Genomic DNA, 20,932 nt, shown 5'->3' on the forward strand with positions numbered 1-20,932 from the left:
AATTTTAATGCAAGTTTTATTTTAATGGTTTAGGATACCAATAATACTACTAGGAACTTGCAAATTCTTCAGGCCATTAGATAGAATATTCTAAGCCTTTAGAAGTCAAATTTCTAGGTGGTCAAGTTTAATGAACATTTAAAGCCCTATGACTTTTTATGTCTAAATTTTGATATTCTACTTGAACCATGTTTTTGGCTTTACTTCAACCATTTAAAAACTCAAATTGGCTAAGTGATTGGTTTATGTTTACTTTATTTTGAGAATTTGCAAAAACCAATTTCTTTTTCTTCTGTTGTAGCCAATTTTGAAAATGTATATGAAAATTCAAATTTGCACTTACAGGTTTCGTGATACCTCCTACGGCACCCGTCAGTAGGAGTGTGGGTGTCCCAATTTCTCCTCTCCTGGTGGGGATTCCTGGCCGAAAGGATGCTATTGAAAAGGTATATCATGATGAACTCCCCTTTTCTTTTTGAGATTGGGTTTCATGTTGTGAGCAAATGCTTCTTTCTTTCAGGAGTTCTATAGACAAATTCTGGATCCATCAGCCATTGCTCCTTTTCCACCTTATGTCACCTTCCAGTAAGTTTTGTACTAGAGATTGTTTAACCAATTTCCATCTTAGTCTTGTTTATTCAAAACTATTGTTCTCTCTGCAGGGACACCTCTTTAACTCCCTTTTTGAAAAAGGGTCTCATCATCCAAGGCATTGGCAATAAAACTATTCCAGAAGCTCCTCCCTTCCCTATGCATGCGAGCGACGTATTAGTATGGGATTGTGAAGTGACAGGGGCTTCTGATATCACTTCCGCCATTAAGTCATGGCCTCGTAAGTCTCCTAGATGGACGGATTGGGTGGCTCGTCTACGTCCTTACTTCCAGAGGGATTGGCGGAGATTGGGGTTACTCCAGCTGATAGAGATAAGAGACAGACATATTGAGCTGAATGCGGGTATGTGCCGATCTTTTCTTCGCTATTGGAGTAGTTCAGCCAATTCTTTTATTTTTCCTTTCGGCCCGATGTCAGTTACTTTAAAAGATGTCTTCATGCTCACCGGCCTTCCGGTTATTGGATTTGACGCCCCTTGTCTATTTGAGGTAGAGACGAAAGACCTCTATTCCTACCCAATTTGTCCGAGTTACCCGGCGTGTGTTTCCAAGTGGAGTGTCTTAACAACACCTCCTTCTTTAGAAGAACATACCGAGTTTCTATGGGTCCTAATATGCAAGTTCATCATGTGCCCCTCCTCTGGCACTCCTACCAAGGAATATTGGAAACTTGCAAGTAATTTAGCCAACGGGACTTTTGTGGCTTTGGGGCCTGTGTTGTTAGGCGCCCTCTACTATGCTTTTGAGCAGTCTGTTACTACTCACCTCTTGGCCAGGTTAGATGGTCATGTGTGGTTGTTACAGTTGTGGATTTTTACCTACTTCCCAGAGCTAATGGGTGTAGGGGTAGGTACCTTGTGCACTCCTATTGTGGATCTTTTGGCAGTCAAGTGTTGTTTTGAGGAGACCGCCGTCTTTGATTTTCTTTTTGAACGCACAGCTAGGGAAACCTCGGCTTTGTCCGTTTTTGATCATCACTCATATATTCCTCAGTGGATGGACATTTTCTCAGGGAAGCCAGGTACACTCCTCCTTATCAAAAGAAAGCTCTTTTGTGCCTTTACTACCTCTAGGATGTTATTTTTGGGAGGGTCTCAAGCCTTCTCTACTCGTGCTTCTAGCCAACATTGTGTGTCAAAGTTGTACATGAGTAGCCTTTGGGGAAGGCAGTTTGGGCTTAACCTTTCTCAAATTCATCCCTACCTTGAACAACATGATGGTGAGTGGACAAGATCTACTGTAGAGCAGCTTGTCAAGGTATATGGTTATTATCGTTGTCCTGTGGTAGAGAATTTGATTCCATATGACTTTGCCTCTTGGTGGGACGAGCGGTTTCAACTCATTCTGTCCAAAAACGCAGGTAACAACTTCATCTTTTTAAACTTGTCTTCTATTTGTTTTCTGCCTCTAATTCTTTACACCTTTGTAGGGAAAGAAGCAAGGCTGCTAGTTCAACCTCCTCAAAGGCCTACTCCAGTGAGCAAGCCTAAGAAACAGGCTAAGAAAAAGAATCGCAACACCTCTTCAGAGTCATCTTTTGAGAAGACGGAATTGCCTAAGACACAAACTAAAAGGAAGAGTCGTGACACTTCTTCGGATTCGTCTTTTGAGAGGACAGAATTGCCTAAGACTAGGCAGTCAGGGAGACTCCTCAAAGTAGCCAAAAAACGACATGCTGGACCTCCTGAGACTGTGGTCTTGGAAGATGATTCAGAGGATGATCAACTTCCGGACCTACTTCACGGTAAATCTCTTTAACTTTGCTTCTTTTGCTTAATATGTTTCATCCATTTAACAAATGCATTTTTTTTTACAGAAGCCGCTCATACAGAAGAAACAACGCTAGATGTTGATTCCGAGGCGGCCATGGATAGAGAGGACGATGGAGTCCTTGACACACAAGGTAACCATCTTTCTTGGTCTTTATTATCTATCATAATCACCTAGCTCATTTCATTGAAATCTTCTCAGGTATGGAGCATTCAGGGGAGCAATGCTCCAAGTCAGCCTCCGAGTCAACTTCTAAAGGTTCCAAGTCAGCCTCTGAGCCAACTTCTAAAGGCTCCAAGTCAGAGTCTGCTTCTAAAGGTTCTAGGTCAGCCTCTGAACCAACTTCTAGAGGCTCCAAGTCAGCTTCTGAGTCTGTCTCCAAAGGCTCCAAGTCAGCCTCTGGAAAAGATTCGGCTACCTCCACTGAATCCGAGGTAAATCTCTAACTTTGTTAAGATAAGTTTTTATTATACTTTTGGTTGGATATTAACCTTCCTTCAAATTCTTCTTCAGGAACCTTTATCGCAAATTAAGAAACTTTCTTCGATAATAGCAGAAGACCAAGACCTGGTAGATTTAAGCTTCTTGGACGAGATGAGCACCCCGGAAGCTAGTGTTTCTTTTGTTCCTTTGCCGGCTGACGTCGAGAGAGCTGTTTCTTTAGTCAAGCATGTTCTCGGCCAGCACATTTCCATTGTTACAGATTCCCAGAAAGAAGATCTCATTTCCTCTCTTCATATTCTACGCCTTGTTCCTGACTCCGTTGTCACCGATGAAGTAGAAAAAGATATTCTGGGTTCGCTCAACTTGTGGAGGTCTTGTGTTGAGATCGAGTCAAATGACCTCCCCAAGTTGAAATCTTCAAAGGCAGATAACGCCAGGTATTTATCTTTGGGATCTAAAAGGCAAGAAGTGGCTCAAAAACTACGAGACCTAGAAGCTAGTGGTGAGGCCTTTGAAAAGGAGATTGAACAACTGGAAACTGCTATTCTAGCTTTAAAGAGTAAGCAACTTGATCTTGTGGTGGAAGGCAAGCTTCTAGCCGAGGAATATCAAGGAATCAACTCCCAACTCCAGCCTCTTCATACTACCATTCAAGAGAAGAAAAATGACATGGTCTCATGGGTACAAAATTGTGCTAAGGCTCGTCAAGACAAAGTTGTTTGCCAATCGAAGTGGAGCAAGTTGCAAGGCCTTTTCTCAGATTCTTCACCTACTCCAATGTTGGCTTCCTCTACCTCCACCAACACCACAGCTCCTTGATGATTTTCTTTTATTTTGTATATGAACTGTGTTATGTAGTTTAGCTTCAGAATTGGTGACTTTGTTGAACCAAAAGACTTTGCTTTTGGCTTTTGAATTTTCTTTTTATATAACAGGACACTTTTGCTTACACGGCCTTTTGGCCAGTACTTGCTTGGTGACACGTACACCTGCACCTATACACTTGTACATGCATTGCATTACAGAGACGCCATTCAGGTACTTTCTAAACTTCCAATGTCTTGGTGTGAAGATGGCTCTCCAGCCATTTGTTTGCTTGTTGTGTTCCACACCAAGATTCACTTACAGGTACAGCCATGCATTGCATTTTCACTATGTGTTTATGTTCCTGGTATGAAGATGGCTTTTGCCATATACTTGTGTAGTGATGTGATGTCCATACCAGGACTTGTTTCACGAACAAATCACATATGTCACTTACAGCCATGCATTGCATTACAGGGCCGTTTTTGTTTGCTGTTGAATGTTGTTGAATTTTCTTTTTATCCCTTTAGCTTAGTTAGCCAAAGTTTAAGAAGTCTTAGCAGAATAGAGACCTTATAAACATAGTAGGAGTTTAACTTTCCACCTTTGACAGTCAACTCTTAACATCAACTTCTAGAGACTGACCAGTCAACTTGAACTTCTAGGAATTAACTTTTAGAAATCAACTCCTAGAACAAACTTCTGGAATTAATTTTTAGGAGTCCACTTTTAGAAGTCAGCTTCTAGAACTTCTAGGAATCAACTTTTAGGAGTCGACTTCTAGAACCAACTTCTAGAATTAATTTTCTATAGTCGATTAATTATAGCCTCACCAATTTAGCTAAAGTAGCCAAATTTAGAATTTTAATTATCAAAAATGGCTAAAAGCCATTACATTACATCTTGTGCCAAAATCCATAAGTTAATGAAAAAGTACAGGTTTAGCCAAAATAGCCAAACTACTAAAAATCTGATAATACACTCGGCTAAAAAGCCACAATGTTCCGACTCATGTACTGATATTGCTAAAACAAGTTACATAATCTGCAGTACATGTATGGCTAAAAGCCATTAAGTCATTTCTAAGTTGTATTTCTCCCAGATGGTGGGAGTGTATTTCTTCAAGTACTTTCCATTAATAAATTTTCTATGAGGCTCACCCTCTAAACTTGATAGCCAGTACGCATTCCCCTTCATCACCTTGTGGACTAAGAATGGCCCTTCCCAATTAGTAGACCATTTCCCATATTCTCTATCTTTAGTACCAGGGGGTAAGATCAACTTCCATACTAGCTCATCTTCTTGAAATGTCTTAGGTCTAACTTTCTTGTTGTAGCTTCTGGAGACTTTTTTCTTCTGTATTATCATATTGTTTAAAGCCTGAAGTCTCCCTTCTTCTAGATTTTCTAACTCCATCATCATGGTTTCATTGTAATCTTCTGGAGTCAAATGATTCTGCTTAGCTACTCTCAATGACCTCACCACCACCTCCATGGGTAACACTGCATCATGACCATAGGTTAGCATAAATGGACTTACTCCTGTAGCATTTCGCCTAGAGGTGCGATATGCCCAGAGTGCTTCTGATAAAATCCGATGCCAATCCTTTGGATTTTCTTCCAACATTTTTTGAACTATGTTGATGATAATTTTATTAGAAGATTCAGCTTGGCCATTGGCCTGAGCATAATAAGGTGTAGAGGTCAATAATTTTATTCCATAATCAGTGGCAAATTCTTGCATCTCCTTACCAGTGAACATTGTGCCCTGGTCAGTAGTTACTGATTGTGGAATTCCAAATTGATGAATAATTTCCTCTTTAATAAATTTAATAACATCTTTTTGCTCTGTCTTTACCAATGGCTTAGCGACTACCCATTTGGTAAAGTAATCAGTAGCTACAATTATGAAACTGTGATTTTTAGAAGATGGAGGATATATTTTACCTATCAAATCTATGGCCCAACCTCTGAATGGCCATGGTTTGATGACAGACTTCAACTCAGCAGCTGGAAGTCTTTGTATGTTTCCATACCTTTGGCACGATTGACAACCCTTTGCAAAAGTCATGCAATCTTTTAGGATTGATGGCCAGAAGTAACCATGTCTTCGGATCAGCCATCTCATTTTCACTCCGGATTGATGTGCTCCACAAACTCCTTCATGAGTTTGTTTCATGACCTCTAGTGCCTCTGTAGTTCCAAGGCATCTTAGCAATAGGTTGTCGAATCCTCTTCTGTATAAAACATCTTCTATGAGCACGTAGTTAACAGCTCTCACTCTTACTTTATACATCATCTTCTTGCTAGGATTCTCCAGGTACTTTTTAATGTCTCTCCTCCAATCCTGTACTAAGTTATCATCAATATTGAAAATATCTAGTTGTACTCCTCTTTTAAAAATTGAAGGGTGAGTTTTTCTTTGTACCATTACTAGTCGGTGAGTTAACTCCTCCGACAGACGTAGGCCAGATGCTAGCTGTGATAATTCATCGGCCTCCCAATTTTCCTCTCTAGGAACATGTACTAATTCAACCTCTTCAAAACTCTCTATTAACTGTATAGCAATAGCATAATAAGAAGTTAAAGAGTAACTCATACATTTATATTCGCCAGACACTTGTCTAATAACCAATTGAGAATCTCCAATTATTTTGACCTTTTTAGCACCTAGATCTAGGAGGATTTCTAATCCAATAATCAAAGCCTCATACTCAGATTGATTATTTGTACATTCAAAGTCAAGATTAAAAGACAAGGAGGTCTTAGCTCCAGAAGGTGATACTATTATGATTCCAGCACCCGCAGACCTATCTGTACTAGACCCATCAAATTTAAGCATCCAAGGTCTATGTTCATTCATAAAAACCGGTAAGTCAAATTTACTTTCATCTCCTAGGTTTATACATGGATGGTCGGCTAGGAAATCTGCTAGAGCCTGACCTTTGACCGACTTCTGGGGATGATAAATCAAATGAAAGTCTGCCAAACTTAATAACCACTTTCCAATATTTCCTGATAAAACAGGTTTGTTTAGCATATATTTCATCAAGTCGGTTTGAGACACCACATAGACTCTATTATTAAGCAGATAGTGTCTTAACTTAGTGCAGGCAAAAAACAAAGCCAGACACAATTTCATGATAGGAGTGTATCTAACCTCTGTAGATGTCATCGAACGGCTCAAATAATAAATAGCCTGTTCATGTCCATCTTGGTTGCTCTGGGCTAGCAGACACCCAATTGAACCTTCGGCTGCTGAAATGTACAACCTCAGAGGTATACCCTTTTTGGGAGGCATCAATACAGGAGGCTTCATTAGATAATCTTTAATTTCATCAAAAGCCTCTTGATGGATGGTTTCCCATCTGAAGACATCCTCCTTTTTTAATTTCAACAGTTCTGAGAACACTTTTGTTTTTCCTGCAAGATTGGATATAAATCTCCTTAAGTAATTAACCTGCCCAAGAAACCTCTGAAGTTCTGTTTTATTTCTAGGCGGTTTAGCTTCTCGAATAGCTTTGGTTTTGTTTTGGTCCACTTCAATGCCTCTTTCATGGACCAAAAACCCCAAAAAATTTCCAGCTTTTACACCAAAGGCGCATTTCAGAGGATTGAGTTTTAAACAGTGAACTCTCATCCTCCTAAATGCTTCCTCTAGATTTTTCAAATGATCTTTCATTAGTTTTGATTTTACAACAACATCATCAATATAAACCTCCATAGTTTTACCTAAGAGGTCGTGGAAGATGGCATTCATAGCCCTCTGATATGTTGCACCAGCATTACGTAAACCAAACGGCATGACCACCCATTCAAATGTCCCAATAGATCCTGGACATCTAAATGCCGTTTTGGAGATGTCTTCTTTAGCCACCATAATCTGGTTATATCCAGCAAAACAATCCATAAAAGACAAAAGAGAATGATTAGCTGTAGCATCAATAAGAGTGTCAGCAATTGGCATGGCATAAATATCTTTAGGAGTTGCTTCATTTAAGTCCCTAAAGTCTATGCATATTCTAAGTTTTCCATTCTTTTTAACCACTGGAACAACATTTGCTAACCAATTACTATATTTAGCAGGCCTAATAAAGCCTGCTTTACACAATTTTTCAATTTCCTCTTTTACCTTTAATTCAACTTCTTTTGACACTCTTCTTGGAGGTTGGCGGTATGGCTGAAACTCGGGCTTAATAGGAAGCCGATGTTCTACCAATGTCCTGCTTAACCCCGGCATATCAGAATATTGCCATGCAAAGCAATCTTTGTATTCCTGCAAGAGTACAGTTAATTTTGTTTTTAAACCAACCTCTAGGTTTTTACTAACAAAAGTTACCTGAGGTTCCTCAGAGGTTCCAAGATTCACTTCTTCTAACTCCTCTCTAACATGGATGGCTTCATCATCTATCCAAGGAGGTGCTTGTTCTAGCTCCTCCAAGCCAATCTCATGATCTTCAGAAACTTCTTCTTCTTCATAAACCACTTCAGCATCTAGAACCTCTGCCAAGTTGTTTTCCTCCATAATTCCTTCCATAATGTACTGCATACGTTCTTTTAAGATAGCAGATGCAGCTGCTGCAAACTCACTAGAGGTGAGCTTAATCATTAATTTCTTCAATGGTGATGGAGGAACACGGCTTGTTGTATGGAATAATAGCCGTTGATCCAAGTATCTCAGTTGCTTTTCTTTTGACCTCTTCATGCACATTCAGAGGTTTGTCGGATTTCTCTTTCTTCTGCCCTTTTTTACTTTTCCCAGTAAATTGGATGGGGCCAACACATGAGTCATAATAACGGGCTTCTACCATGTTGGTGGCAGTGGTAAATGGCTTTGTGTCTGCCCATACCACCTCCACCTCATTTCCCTTCCAAAAGAGCAGAAACTGGTGTAAGGATGAAGGAACGCACCAATTGGCATGAATCCAATCTCGTCCCAAAAGAGCTTGGTAGCTGGCTGATGAATTTACAACAAAGAACGCCGATAGGGAAGTTTTGCTCCCTACAGTTACCTCTACTGGGAGAACACCAATAGTTTTTGTGAGCTCTCCAGTAAAGGCAGACACACTAACCTCTGTAGAGATGAGATCTTCTGTAGTTTTTCCTAGAGGTTGTAGCATGTTGAATGGCATAATATTCACGGCAGAACCATTATCAATCAAGACTCTGGAGGTTGGTCTGCCATTGAAGTGAGCCTTTATGTACAAAGGCTTAATATGTTTGGTCATTGCCTCTGCAGGTTTGTCAAAAATCACCCTCTTTGGTCCACCATCTGCAGCTTCTTGTATGGTGACCTGGCTGCGACATTCATCTTTTGGAGGTTTGGATACCTCCTCTCTCTGAATTTCTTCTACTTCCTCAGAGTTGTCAGGACCTTTGAAATCACTTGGAAGAATCAAGGAGAAAGCATTACAAGTGAGGGGAATCTCAATTTCACCCACTCTGATGGATCTCTTCTTATCACCTTCTGTGTCTGATTCTGAGTCGCCATTCTCTAGAGACCTCCTCTGAAATTTGCCGCTTTCCTTAACGGGTGGAGTATCATCAGTATCCTCTTTCAAGAGGTCGTTTAGTCTCATGCCCTCCTTTAGGATTTCCTCATCTACGAGATCATCCAACTCCATGTCGTCTTCTAGGAGATCATCTAAGTTCATGCCATCTCCTGCAAATTCTCCTTCAAGAAAAGCTTCCAACTCCATATCCGAAATTTCCTTCTTCGAAGGCACGTGGGAAGTTTTATTTTTCACTTCCACTGCCTCTGAAGATTTTTGGCTTCCAGATTGCTCTCTCTCAATTAAGATCTTCTTTGACCCCTTTTCCTCTACAACTTTTCTAGGATCTTTCAAGTGCCTGGACTGCCACTCGTTTCTTGCAGCAGCCCTCAACCTCTGGCGCCTCCTTTTCTGAGTTCTTGTTAGTGGAGGCGGAAACTTCTTGTGATAATTGGTATGCCACCTTGGACTAGGTGAGACCAATGGTGGTACCACGAATCTTTGTTCTTTTCTTCGGTTTTCAAAGGTAGAAGGAACCTCTGACTGTTTTTCTTTAAGTGCCAAATGAGCTTTTGGCTTTTCCTCCCTAGGTGCCAAAGGAGCTTTTGGCTGTTCCTCCCTCTTCCACACGAAAGATCGCCTCTCCGGGAAGACATGCCTTTCTGGCCTCCTTTGATAGTAAGAGGCCCTGTTTTGTTTTTTCAAAAGAGGGCGGTTAGTAGAAACAAAATTATTAGAGTTTCTAGATACCTGCCTTCTTTCTCCTCTGTAATCCCGCTTTACCTCTGCTCTCCTTTCCCGTTCGAATTGCTCTCCCCTGACTCTTTGGTCATTTTGCTCCCTGATTCTGAGCTTTCTTTTTATATCTAATAACAACCTCAAGTCAAGTTCCGAGAGATCACTGGCATTCACAGACGCCACAGCCGGAAAAGGATCTTCATCTATTACCAGTGCCTCCTTTTTTTCTGGGAATTTTAAAACTCCCTTGGCAATCCTATCCTGTATAATATTTTTGAACCCCCAACATGAATTGGTTGAGTGGTTCCAGGAGTTGTGGAACTTACAATACTCTCTGCCTTTCAACTCATCTTTTGAAGGCATTTTATGATCCGGAGGCAAAGTAATGAACTTCTCCTTTAACAGAAAATCAAAAATTTCTTCTGTTTTTGAAACCTCAAAAGTATACAGAGGTTGGGCATTGGAATTCTGTTTCTTCCACCCATCAGGTGCTTTTTTGATCAACATAGGGCAGGTACATGAACCGGTGGCCGTGAGGTCGGCTACCGCGGTTTCATATGCTCCCACCTCCTGATAGTAAGTGCCCATTGCCACCTTCTTCTTGTGGCTTTCTTCTCTTAGGAGTTCTTCATATTCAGAGACTTTAGCAGCTAACTCATAGAAGTCCCTGAATTCCATCCCCTGGAACTTTTTTCGGAGCTCAATGTCCAAGCCCCTCTGAGCCATTTTTACATACTCAGTTTCTGGTAGAACAATTTTACACCTGCTCCTCATTCTTTTGAAGCGGTGTATATACATGTCGGCATCCTCTCCCGACCTTTGAGAAACTCTTGACAATTCTGCTATGCAAACCTCTGGCTCTGCACGGTAAAATTGAGTATGGAAAAGCCTCTCCATCTCCTGCCATGTGAGCACTGAGTTCCTGGGCAAAGTAGCATACCAAGTAAAGGCAGTACCTGTTAAAGAATTTGGAAATAATCTCAGCTTAAAATTTGCAATGTTATCTAGGTTGGCCAAGACCCCACATTGAATTGTGAATTTTGCCACATGTTCAATGGTGGAGTGGCCATCCTCTCCAGAGAATAAAGAGAAGTTAGGAATCTTATAGCCTCTAGGGTAAGGATTCTCCCTGTCAATGACATCTGGATAAGGCTTGTGAAATTGCGGTCGGTCAATCTGCCTTAGACCTGGACCATACAACTCCTGAATTGCTTCTCTTACAGCCTCCATGTCTAGTTGCCTTCCCAAAGGTTGGGGTGGCACCTGAGGCTGATTTCTCTCTTGGGGCATGTAATTGCCCCCCGTGCCCAGAGGTTGAGGAAAATTTTGATTAACCTCTAGGTCGTCCGAAGTCGGACAATTAGCACCTGCATTAAACGGCCTGGAATTCCGGCCAGTTTGATTATTAGTTTTAAAAGAATTAAAATACACAGGTTCATCTCTTTTGTGAGGAGGAACGTACCTTTCTTCAGAGGGCGGGTTTAAGATTGGCACATGACTAGTGCTCCCAATCTCCTGGATTCCTCCAGATGGCTGCCCCCCGTGTCCCTTAGGATCTTGTTTGGCCGTGTTAACAGCCTCTGGTACATCACCACCATGAGATGACACTTTGACAGCAACTATCAATTCTGCCAAATAGCGTTCCATTTCGAACTGCTTCTTATCCATCACCTCATGTTTCTTGGTCAACTCGGCTTTTGCTTGGTTAAAGCTAGCCTGAGTCTGTTTCATGTCTAACATGGCTTTTGACAGCATGTCTAAAGCCTCTACCAATCTTGGCTCAGAATTTCGCCGAGTTGGTGTCTGTTGCTCTCCAAAGCCAGGAGGCACATCATCACTCGCCTCCCCTAGAGGCAAATTTTCTTTTTCAATGCTTCTGACCATGTGAGCCACATAGTCTCCATGTCCTACATTTGTAGTAGTAGGATCATCCACTGTATCCTGGGATACAATAACATCTTTTCCTTTTTCACTTCGAGTTCTAGCCATAACTCTTAGTGTCCCACTGGGCGTGCCAAAAATTGTTACTGGCGTTTTGCGTTTGTAACAACAAGCGTGTGAAATGCGGGCGTGCCAGGAAGCGGATTCCAAAATGTAACTTAACTTCTTAAACGAGCGATTGGGGTTTGGTTAACCTTATAACAAGTACTCCAATCAAGTAATGCTAAAACAACGAATCCAATTGTAAATGTGTTTACTAATTGAATGAAATGAAAATACAAGTGTTTGAGTAGAAATTGCAAAAGTTCAATCGTAAAGTTCTTTACTGATTGAAGAAAACTGAGAATGCTAAGTGTTGAGTGTTTTTGCCTTTGGGCTGGTTTTTGTTGGATTTGATCGGGGGCTGCAAATTGGCTGCTCTTCTCTTATTTATAGCTTTTTCCTTTGAAAACTACTGCTTCATGTTTCAACTGCACACGTTCTTCCCCACTTTCAAAAACTGTCAATCGTGTTTTGTTTCTGCTGCACGTGCTTTTTAACTTCTTTTCTTCTGGAATGGACTTCTTGGGCTTATGGGCCATTTAAATTAATATTTAATGGCCATCTCAAATTTGGGCTTAATCTTCTGCAACTGGGCCTGGACTTTTTGAATTAGAGTAGTCAACCTCTAGAAATCAACCTTTAGAAATAAACTTCTGTCAACATTAGTCAACCTCTAGAAATCAACCTTTAGAAACCAACCTTTAGAAATCAACTTCTGACAACATTAGTCAACCTCTAGAAATCAACCTTTAGAAACCAACCTTTAGAAATCAACTTCTGACAACATTAGTCAACCTCTAGAAATCAACCTTTAGAAACCAACCTTTAGAAATCAACTTCTGAAATCAACATTAGTCAACCTCTAGAAATTAATTTAAGCCAATCATTAATAATACCTCTTTTATCTTTTGAAAAGAATAGGGGCTTTATGGCCTTTAAGCCATATTTTTTAATTTTGGTGCAAACACATTCCTTAAAGATAATCTTTACACATGTTTAATGGTAAAAGAATTACTGTGACTTAAAAACAGTTAATAAAACAATTTCTAGATCTGAAAATGAAAAAGAAGAATAAGAAGAACAGTGAATCTTTTCGTTTCAAAATCGGATCATATGCCTTTAAAAAACTTTTTACAATCGTTAAAAACTTCTGATATCTATTATTCATTCCGACAATAAACTCCGGTTCAGATCTGAAAAAGAAAACACAAAAATAAGAAAACGGCGGCGGCACAACGAAGGCGGCAGTGGAGCGGCACTGAGACTTGATGAAGAGCGACGACTATCAGAAGAAGAAATCGTGTGGAGAAGAAGAAAAGAAACCGCTATTTTCAGAGAAAAAAGAAAAAGAAACTGCCAATTCAAAGCTAAGAGAAGGAAGTTCGTAAAAAAGAGAAGAATTTAAAATTCTAGGTCAACAAAGTAATAAAATCCGGTATGAAAAGTAAAGAAATTGCTTGGTCCGTATAAAAGATATTGTGCTGAAAAAACCCGTAAAACATATAAAAAGCCCGTATCTTATAGCTTGCACATTATGCCCAATCCAAAAGCTTGAGTGGCAAGAAACACATGCATGAGTCCCACAACCATAAAACATTGGAAATATTTGCAAGTAAACCTGCAAAAACTGTTGGTAAATAATCAACAATTTGTGCGAATGATAAATGAAAGTAAAAAAAAAAAAACAGTTGATTTAGTTCACCTGGAAAATTAAATTACAGTGATGAACTACTCATTCAACAGCTTTGATTTGTGATAAAGTTGAAATGAACCAGTCCAACCCCTCATATAGGCCATCTCCTGTGAGAGCACAAGTCCCTTTGACATCCCATTTCCTGTCTTTCACTTCCAAAAGCCCTAATCCTTCACATACTTCCATTGCTGTCATTGCTCCTTTCTTCATACAAAAACCATTGAGCCAACGGTCAGTTAAATCGAATTAACCGATATTAGAACTAACGATTTTGGTTAGTTCGGGAGCGAGCTTTTCAAAATAATCGATAAAGAAAATTCAAGATGCATTGGTTGATAAAAAATAGTTCAGAGTTTAAAAATTGGAATACATATTTTTATTAGTTTAATCGCATTAACATACTAATTTAGTAAGTTTGATTTTGTATTTTTAATATTGTAGTTTATTCGATTAAAATTACGATTTGGTTGGTTCATTTAAGGAAATAAAGTAATTAGGTTAATTTCATTTTAATTAAATCGACCAGTTTGACCATTTCCTCACCCCTTTCAAAGAACTAAATTTAGACATGCATAGAAATGGTGTTGCTGGTTTACCCTTCATTTGTTTCAATTTTAGTCTAAAATTCATTTCATTTTATAATTGCTCTTCTTGAACCTGCATTGTTTCACACTATAGGAGAAGCAGACCCATGGGTCTGCTCCGATTTAGATGGCCGGAATTTTTTTGAGCGGTGGTTGGTCGGACGGCGACGGTTGGGTTTCTCGTAATTTTAACGGGTTAAAGTTATAAATGGTTTTTGTTTTTTTATTTAAAAATTAATATGGTTTTAAACTTAATAATTATTATATAGATTTGATTTATTTGGATTTGGTTTACTATATGGTTTGATTTGATTGGGTTAGTGGTTTGAAATATTGCCATGTCAATTAATTTCGCTGAGTTGGAAGTGACATGGATGACACATAGACAATAAATCCGGTTCGATTCGAAAATGGCTGAAAAAGAAACACAACATATAAGGTTTGGCTAAATTTGGTGGTTTTTAAAGGTTTGGCTAAATCTGACACAAGACGTATAGGTTTGGCATTTTTTGGTGATTAAACCTTAAATTAAAAACATATTAGTGAATTTCATTAATGATGCAGAAAGAAGTAGCCAACATATTAAATACCATATCTTGTTTGTTGGCAAGCACCAGAATGAGACGATTGAGCATACTTGGATGTTTGATGATGTCCTGCAGATGATGAGTTTCAATTTATAAACTGTTTATTGTCGAAAAACAAAAGATTAAAAAACCAAAACGACAAATTTGGTTCCGTTTGGTTATTTTTTGACATAAAAAATTAAGTTAATTTTTAATATAAACCGAACCAGTTTGGTTTGAAAAATTATACTTCCTCAGAATTTTGGTTTTGTTCGGTTTTGAAAGAGAGGAGAAATTCAATTTGGTTGTGTTTATACTGAATGCACACCCTTACCTGAAACTCGGCTTTCGCTACTTCAAATCTTTCATGGTTTAAGGAATCGACCACATAGATCTGCATTAACAGAATTATTACTGCTGCATCAAAAACCTCTGACAGGAACAAAAATTGACAGCGCAAGCATCGCTCGAAGCTTGTGCATGCTAACTTACAATGCAAGCAAAAGAAGGTAGACCGAGAATGTACCAGTGCATCATTATAAAAATAATGTGGCCTCAAGTAGTGTGAGCATTGTCCACCAATTTCCCCAACAATGAATAACACATTCTTATACTTCACGTTCTCCACATTCAACCCTACAGAAGATAGAAACATTTTTCGTAAACAAACATTCCGAAAAGAGAGATCGACATCTAATCATTTTTAACACCATAATAAGGATGTATGGCATGACAAAGCAATGTGATGTATGGCATAACACCTTAATTAGAGATCGACATCTAATCATTTTTCTCCAGTTTTATGCTTCGGACGTTTTGTTTTCATTTTGGAAAATGTTTCTCTAACTTCAACACTCTACATTTATAATATACTCTTGTAAAAGATGACTTTCGTTATTTTCCATTTTGATATTTTTAAAATTTTAAAATTTTCATTCCCCTACAACATAGTCTATAACAGTAATTCACTGTATGAATTAAACATATTCTTTTTCCAACAGACAATCATCCAAATTAAATTTTGATGTCCTCTAAAACAAGAGCCAACGTATTCGATTAAAATAAAAGAGAGAGCAATACTAAAGTAAAGAGGCGTACCAACTGTAGGGATGCCGACAGTGGAATTTTCATTTTTAGATTGTAGTTTTTCAAGTATTGTTGTTTTACCAGATGCACCCAAACCCATCATTATAACCTAAGCCACCTCCAAACAAAATCACAAATAAGGGAAGAGAGCCAAAGATACATGATATAGTAATATCAAAATATATTAACTTTATTCATCGCATTAGAGGACACCAGGAAGCCCTTCAATGGTACTTTTCTGAAAGTTTTCATTTCAAAATATGGAGTTTTTGAAACGTATTTGAAATGCGAAAACATTGATCGAATGAATGAACGAACATTCTGTTCATTCTGTGCATTATAGACTGACCCAGTAGTTGTATGGGAAAAAAATATAACCATCACCTCATAAACTCTAAAACTAAATTAAAGTAACAGCTGAAGTAGATGAACTAAGTGATAAATACAAGTAAATGAATTAAGTAACTAAATCCCAGGTGATAAAACTCCTATCTGTCTAAAAAAGATTAAAACTGAAAAGAGAGAGAAGTCAATACTCGTATCTCATTGTTGCCGGAGGAAGAATCGGAGAATTTTCCAAAAGCTTGACCCATTTGCATATATTGTTATCACATAATTTTGCAGACTTTCCCCTTTCTATATATCTATTTTCCATCTCAATCATTTCCTTCATTCTTAAGTTTCTTCTCCAAATCAAATACAATTCTTTTTGTTTTGGTCAAACATGCCTGCAATACAAGACATGACAACAAATCAGAATGAATATTTATTAGCAAGTCAACTCAAGTAGGATAGAACCCAAAGATTAAATAATTAAAAAACTAATACTAGCCACAGCCCAATTGATGTGAATTTAATATACAGTTGAGGATACCTACCTTTTCACTGAAGCAATACGTCGAACAGGTAGTGACATAACTCATGATTAAATTACATTTCTTGCATTCTTCATGCAATCCATGGAGCAAATTCTTTAACTGGATCTGGAGATAAAACTCCAAACATAATATTGTATTTCCTTCACTTGAACATAAGCAGAAGAGCTTGATGGATTAAGTTCCATTTCAATTACAGTAGCAATTTCAAACATTTCATGTATAACATGTATTCTAGCCTGTCATGATATAACTATAATTTAAGATTTTTCAAAGGATAAATCACACCTGTAGTCACAAAAATATTTACAGGCAAAGACGGAAATGGAATGGAAATCTACGTATTCATATATTCTCAAAATCCATATTAACTAGCAATGACAAGTTCTGATCACTCATCAGCACCTCAATTTACATTGTTGGAAGTCACAGGTTAACAAATACAGCCAAAGGTAAGATTAAGAACCCTAATAAACTGCATTCTCTTCAGACAACTCGTAAAAATATTCAATTACAATTCTGAAACTTCCTCCAAAGAAGATGCATACGCCAGCCCTTCAACTTCATCGATATAAACCTTGGGACTTCAAGTAAACTACAAAAAGAAGTTGATACAGATTTAGCAATACAATCGACGCCATGCTGTCATATGCTATGTTATGATATTAAAGAGGAATCAGTAATTACCGCGGAAAGTTAGAATGACGATGTTCCCACTGACGAGTATCCAGCAGCTCTCATTTCTTTCAAAGTTAAAGCCAACCAGTCCAATCCTTCATAGAGGCCATCTCCTCTCACCGCGCAAGTCCCTTGTATGTGCCATTTTCTGTTCTTGAGTTCAAAAAGACCTAATCCTTCACATACTTCCCTCGGCGTCATTGCTCCTTTCTTAACAACAGAAAAAGGTATTATTATTAAGTTTTCTGAAACTAATAGTTCATTAAAGAGCTTCACATGGAAACAAGAACTCAATACCCTATTATATGCATCAAAATCAACAGGGGTTGTGTGTTTAACAGGCTAAATAAACCTTTAAATGCTCGTTAGTCGTTACAGTGTGAAATGCATGCATGTGCAGGTTTGCTTCTGTCATTACATGTGCTTACAGCTATTTAAGATGGTTGAAATTCTACCCCTCTTGATTTCTCTATTTCAAATTATCGTTTCATTTTCTTGGGACTTTCTATTTGTACCAGACACTAATTAGCACAGTAATTTTCTCAGTGCAACCACAAGTAATTAAAAACTTTAGTGATCTGGATCCTGCTTGATAATTTAATTTTATATTTATCACTAATGTGCAAGGCAGCAGATAACATACCATGTCTTGTTTGTTGGCAAACACCAAGATGACACTGTTTAGCATAAATGGGTCTTTGATGATGGTCTGAAAGAAACATGACAGTATTAGAAACTGTTTTTCACAAAAATTGGGTACATTAAACATACCTCTCTTAGTATACAACCTGGAACTCTGCTTTTGCTCTTCCAATTCTCTCACGATCTAAGGAATCAACAACATAGATCTGCATGAACAGAATAATTGCTGCATCAAAAAACTCAAAAGGAACAAAATCATTGCAAAAGTAGCATCTTCAAAAAAAAAAAAAAAATAGAGCTCATGAAAATCATGCTTGGACCCAATACAATGATTAAAAAAGAAGGAACCGCTAAAACAAAATTGAAACCGGAAGAACCATGAATTAGCAAAGAAAACAAACATTAATGTTACCAGGCCATCTGTATTATTAAAATAATGCCTCCAAAGTGGTCTTAATTTCTCTTGTCCACCGACATCCCAAACAGTGAACATCACATTCTTATACTGAACTTTCTCCACATTGAACCCTGCCGCAAAAAAAACAAAAGATATACATAATAAGAACTGGGATCCGCCAAATAGTTACTACAACAGTTGAAAATTCAAATTCCATCTTTAGACCATAACACACTATAAATCAGAATTTCTCGACAATTAAATGAAAAACACATCAAAATTTTATAGAACACGTATGGAGAGAAAACAGATAAGCAAATTAGAAAAAAAGTAATGAAAAAAACCTATATCCTAGCATCTAGAATTTGCGGTTGCCTAATATTTTCAAGAAGTTCAGTAGTCTGGCCAAAGGACAAAACAAAAAGCAGGACAGGTGGTTCCTTCCACAAAGTGGCCAGAAGATAAAATTGGCATTGCAGAATCTTGATAAGAATTTCAATTTATAATGATACCATATGACCTCAAAATCTCATAATGAGTAGCAATATTTTAATATATGATGCGGTCATTTCTTCTTTCAAGAGGCAATCTCCACATATATTTCCAAGAGTTTTCTCTTAGTTAAACAAAATTCCAACATTTTTAGCCTCAATTATTAGTGTGTTAGCATCAAACGTGCCAACCATAAAGCATTACAAGCTTGGTTTCTTCCCCTTCCTTTTAACTAGCTTCAGGAAACACGTATTGATGCACAGATGCATGTTTCCCAGCATGAATCTTTTTCAAGTTTCAGCTACCGGAAATGAAAGAGGAAAAGAGCAAAATATTCTAAGCTTATGATGATGAGTAGAAAACGGAACACTATGTATGTAAGGATAGTGGTGAATTTTATGACATTTATTATTGTCACCGGGAATAGAATAGTAACACCAATCATGAACTTTGACTATAAGATGTGGGAAAGAATAAGAGATTAGATTCTTAGATGTTATAAGATGATAATAGCTGCTTTATGAGCCTCATGCAATCACAGGAAATCAATCAATAATAAAAAGGTGCCTACCGATTGTTGGGACGGTAGATAAGACCTCTCCAATGTGTAGTTTGTAAAGTATTGTTGTTTTACCAGCTGCATCCAGCCCCAGCATCACAACCTAAGCCAGCTCCAAGGAAAAGTGAAGATATAAAAATAGAATTAAAGCTATGATAGTTTATCAGTAAAGTGCATCTCCTAAGCATACAAGAAAACCAATAATTCACAAAGACTACGATCTAGTAGTCTACTAATGAATAAGCTGAAAGCTAAATATTTATCAGCCTAAATTTCAATAATACCCCATTGATAGAGAAACATAGAAGATATACTTTTTTCCATTTGCTTTATGCATGCCAGTTAGAGAGAATTAATATAAATGCCTGATCTAAAGATTCACACCCCTAAGATCTTATCCTCCTTTCTTCTCATATCTTCTATGTCCACTTCACTTGTTTTCCCAAGCATTGCAACAAATTTCTGACTCTTAGATGAACATATTATTTCCGACAAGACACGCGAACTAAACTCTCACAATGAACTTCAACATACCAACAGCAGTACTTAAGAGACGATCAAGCACAATGGTTAGACTTAGACCACTATATACCGATCATAGTTGCTTCTGAAATTATCTTAAACTTTAACACTCGAATAGAGCTGTATAATATTAATAAGATATAGTCACAAGACTCTCAACTAATAATCAAAACAATGAAAATTTTATACATAATATGCTTTTTATTTCCTGCAAAATTGAAAAAGGAAATCCTGTCTAAATACATTAAGATATTGATTTGACACTACTGGGTACTGCCCATATACTATAATGATAACAGCATAAAATATATTGTTGAATTTTAACCAAAATCAAACAGAATACATAAACTTAGAAGAAAGAAAACAAACGAATTAACAGCTAAATGATATAAATAAAAACAATTAAATTAACAAATTAACAAAACCCTCAATTTCATTTTTGATTCTCTATGATTCGAAGAAGGAAAAAAAAGGTAGGCTTACTCGCATCTCGGTGTTGCCGAAGAAAGTATCGAAGAGTTTCCGAAAAGCTTGACCCATTCTACTATTACAATTCTTGATTCTTGTATCAGTTTTAGCCTTCCACTTTGTATTTTGATCTCTAAACGCTACTGCTAATTAAGATTCTACAATAATAATCACAAACTTTTGTATTTTTTTCTTTTTGAATGGCTGTTTCTTTGTTCTGTTTCTTATAAGAAATTCGAAAAATAAAACACGGAAACACAAAGAAAGGTTGCGTTTCTTTGCTTTTCCTTATATTCTTTTTGGAATATTCAAATATCTGTTTCTTTTTTACATTGATATTTTAAATTAAAATTTTTTGTTTTCGCACTAAATATTCACTTCTTTTTTTTTCTTTTTAGTTTTCCAGGTTTTCAATTTTCTAAGAACATTCCCAGTCATCTTTTTACTTTTGAACTTCAAAATAATCTCATCAAGAAAAATCAGAAACAGTTAATTCCAATCAAATTAAAATCTTAATTTTTTCAATCA

At 37.6% G+C, this 20,932-nt stretch overlaps 2 protein-coding genes across 3 annotated transcripts; both read right to left on the reverse strand.

Moving 5' to 3' along the window:
- Positions 1 to 13,281: 13,281 nt before the first annotated feature.
- Positions 13,282 to 16,532, reverse strand: LOC130014507 (uncharacterized). 2 transcript variants are annotated; one of them, XM_050369338.2, is made up of 7 exons: positions 16,308 to 16,532; positions 15,784 to 15,880; positions 15,212 to 15,321; positions 15,020 to 15,079; positions 14,710 to 14,775; positions 13,545 to 13,739; positions 13,282 to 13,469 (listed from the first exon to the last, which is right to left on the reverse strand). In XM_050369338.2, the coding sequence occupies exons 1-6, from the start codon at positions 16,368 to 16,370 to the stop codon at positions 13,575 to 13,577; spliced, it is 561 nt and encodes a 186-aa protein (XP_050225295.1). In that variant the 5' UTR covers positions 16,371 to 16,532; the 3' UTR covers positions 13,282 to 13,469; positions 13,545 to 13,574. The 2 variants fall into 2 exon arrangements, with proteins under 2 accessions (XP_050225295.1, XP_050225294.1); XM_050369337.2 differs by having other exon boundaries at positions 13,283 to 13,460.
- A 439-nt stretch (positions 16,533 to 16,971) lies between these two features.
- On the reverse strand, positions 16,972 to 20,689 carry LOC126674819 (uncharacterized). The gene is made up of 7 exons (XM_050369336.2): positions 20,420 to 20,689; positions 19,427 to 19,517; positions 18,379 to 18,494; positions 18,113 to 18,172; positions 17,968 to 18,033; positions 17,334 to 17,534; positions 16,972 to 17,241 (listed from the first exon to the last, which is right to left on the reverse strand). Exons 1-6 carry the CDS (start codon positions 20,474 to 20,476, stop codon positions 17,343 to 17,345), a joined length of 582 nt encoding a protein of 193 aa, XP_050225293.1. The 5' UTR covers positions 20,477 to 20,689; the 3' UTR covers positions 16,972 to 17,241; positions 17,334 to 17,342.
- Between the last annotated feature and the right edge of the window lie 243 nt (positions 20,690 to 20,932).

The sequence above is a fragment of the Mercurialis annua genome, linkage group LG3 (assembly GCF_937616625.2).
Source record: "Mercurialis annua linkage group LG3, ddMerAnnu1.2, whole genome shotgun sequence".
In the NCBI taxonomy this organism is placed as follows: domain Eukaryota; kingdom Viridiplantae; phylum Streptophyta; class Magnoliopsida; order Malpighiales; family Euphorbiaceae; genus Mercurialis; species Mercurialis annua.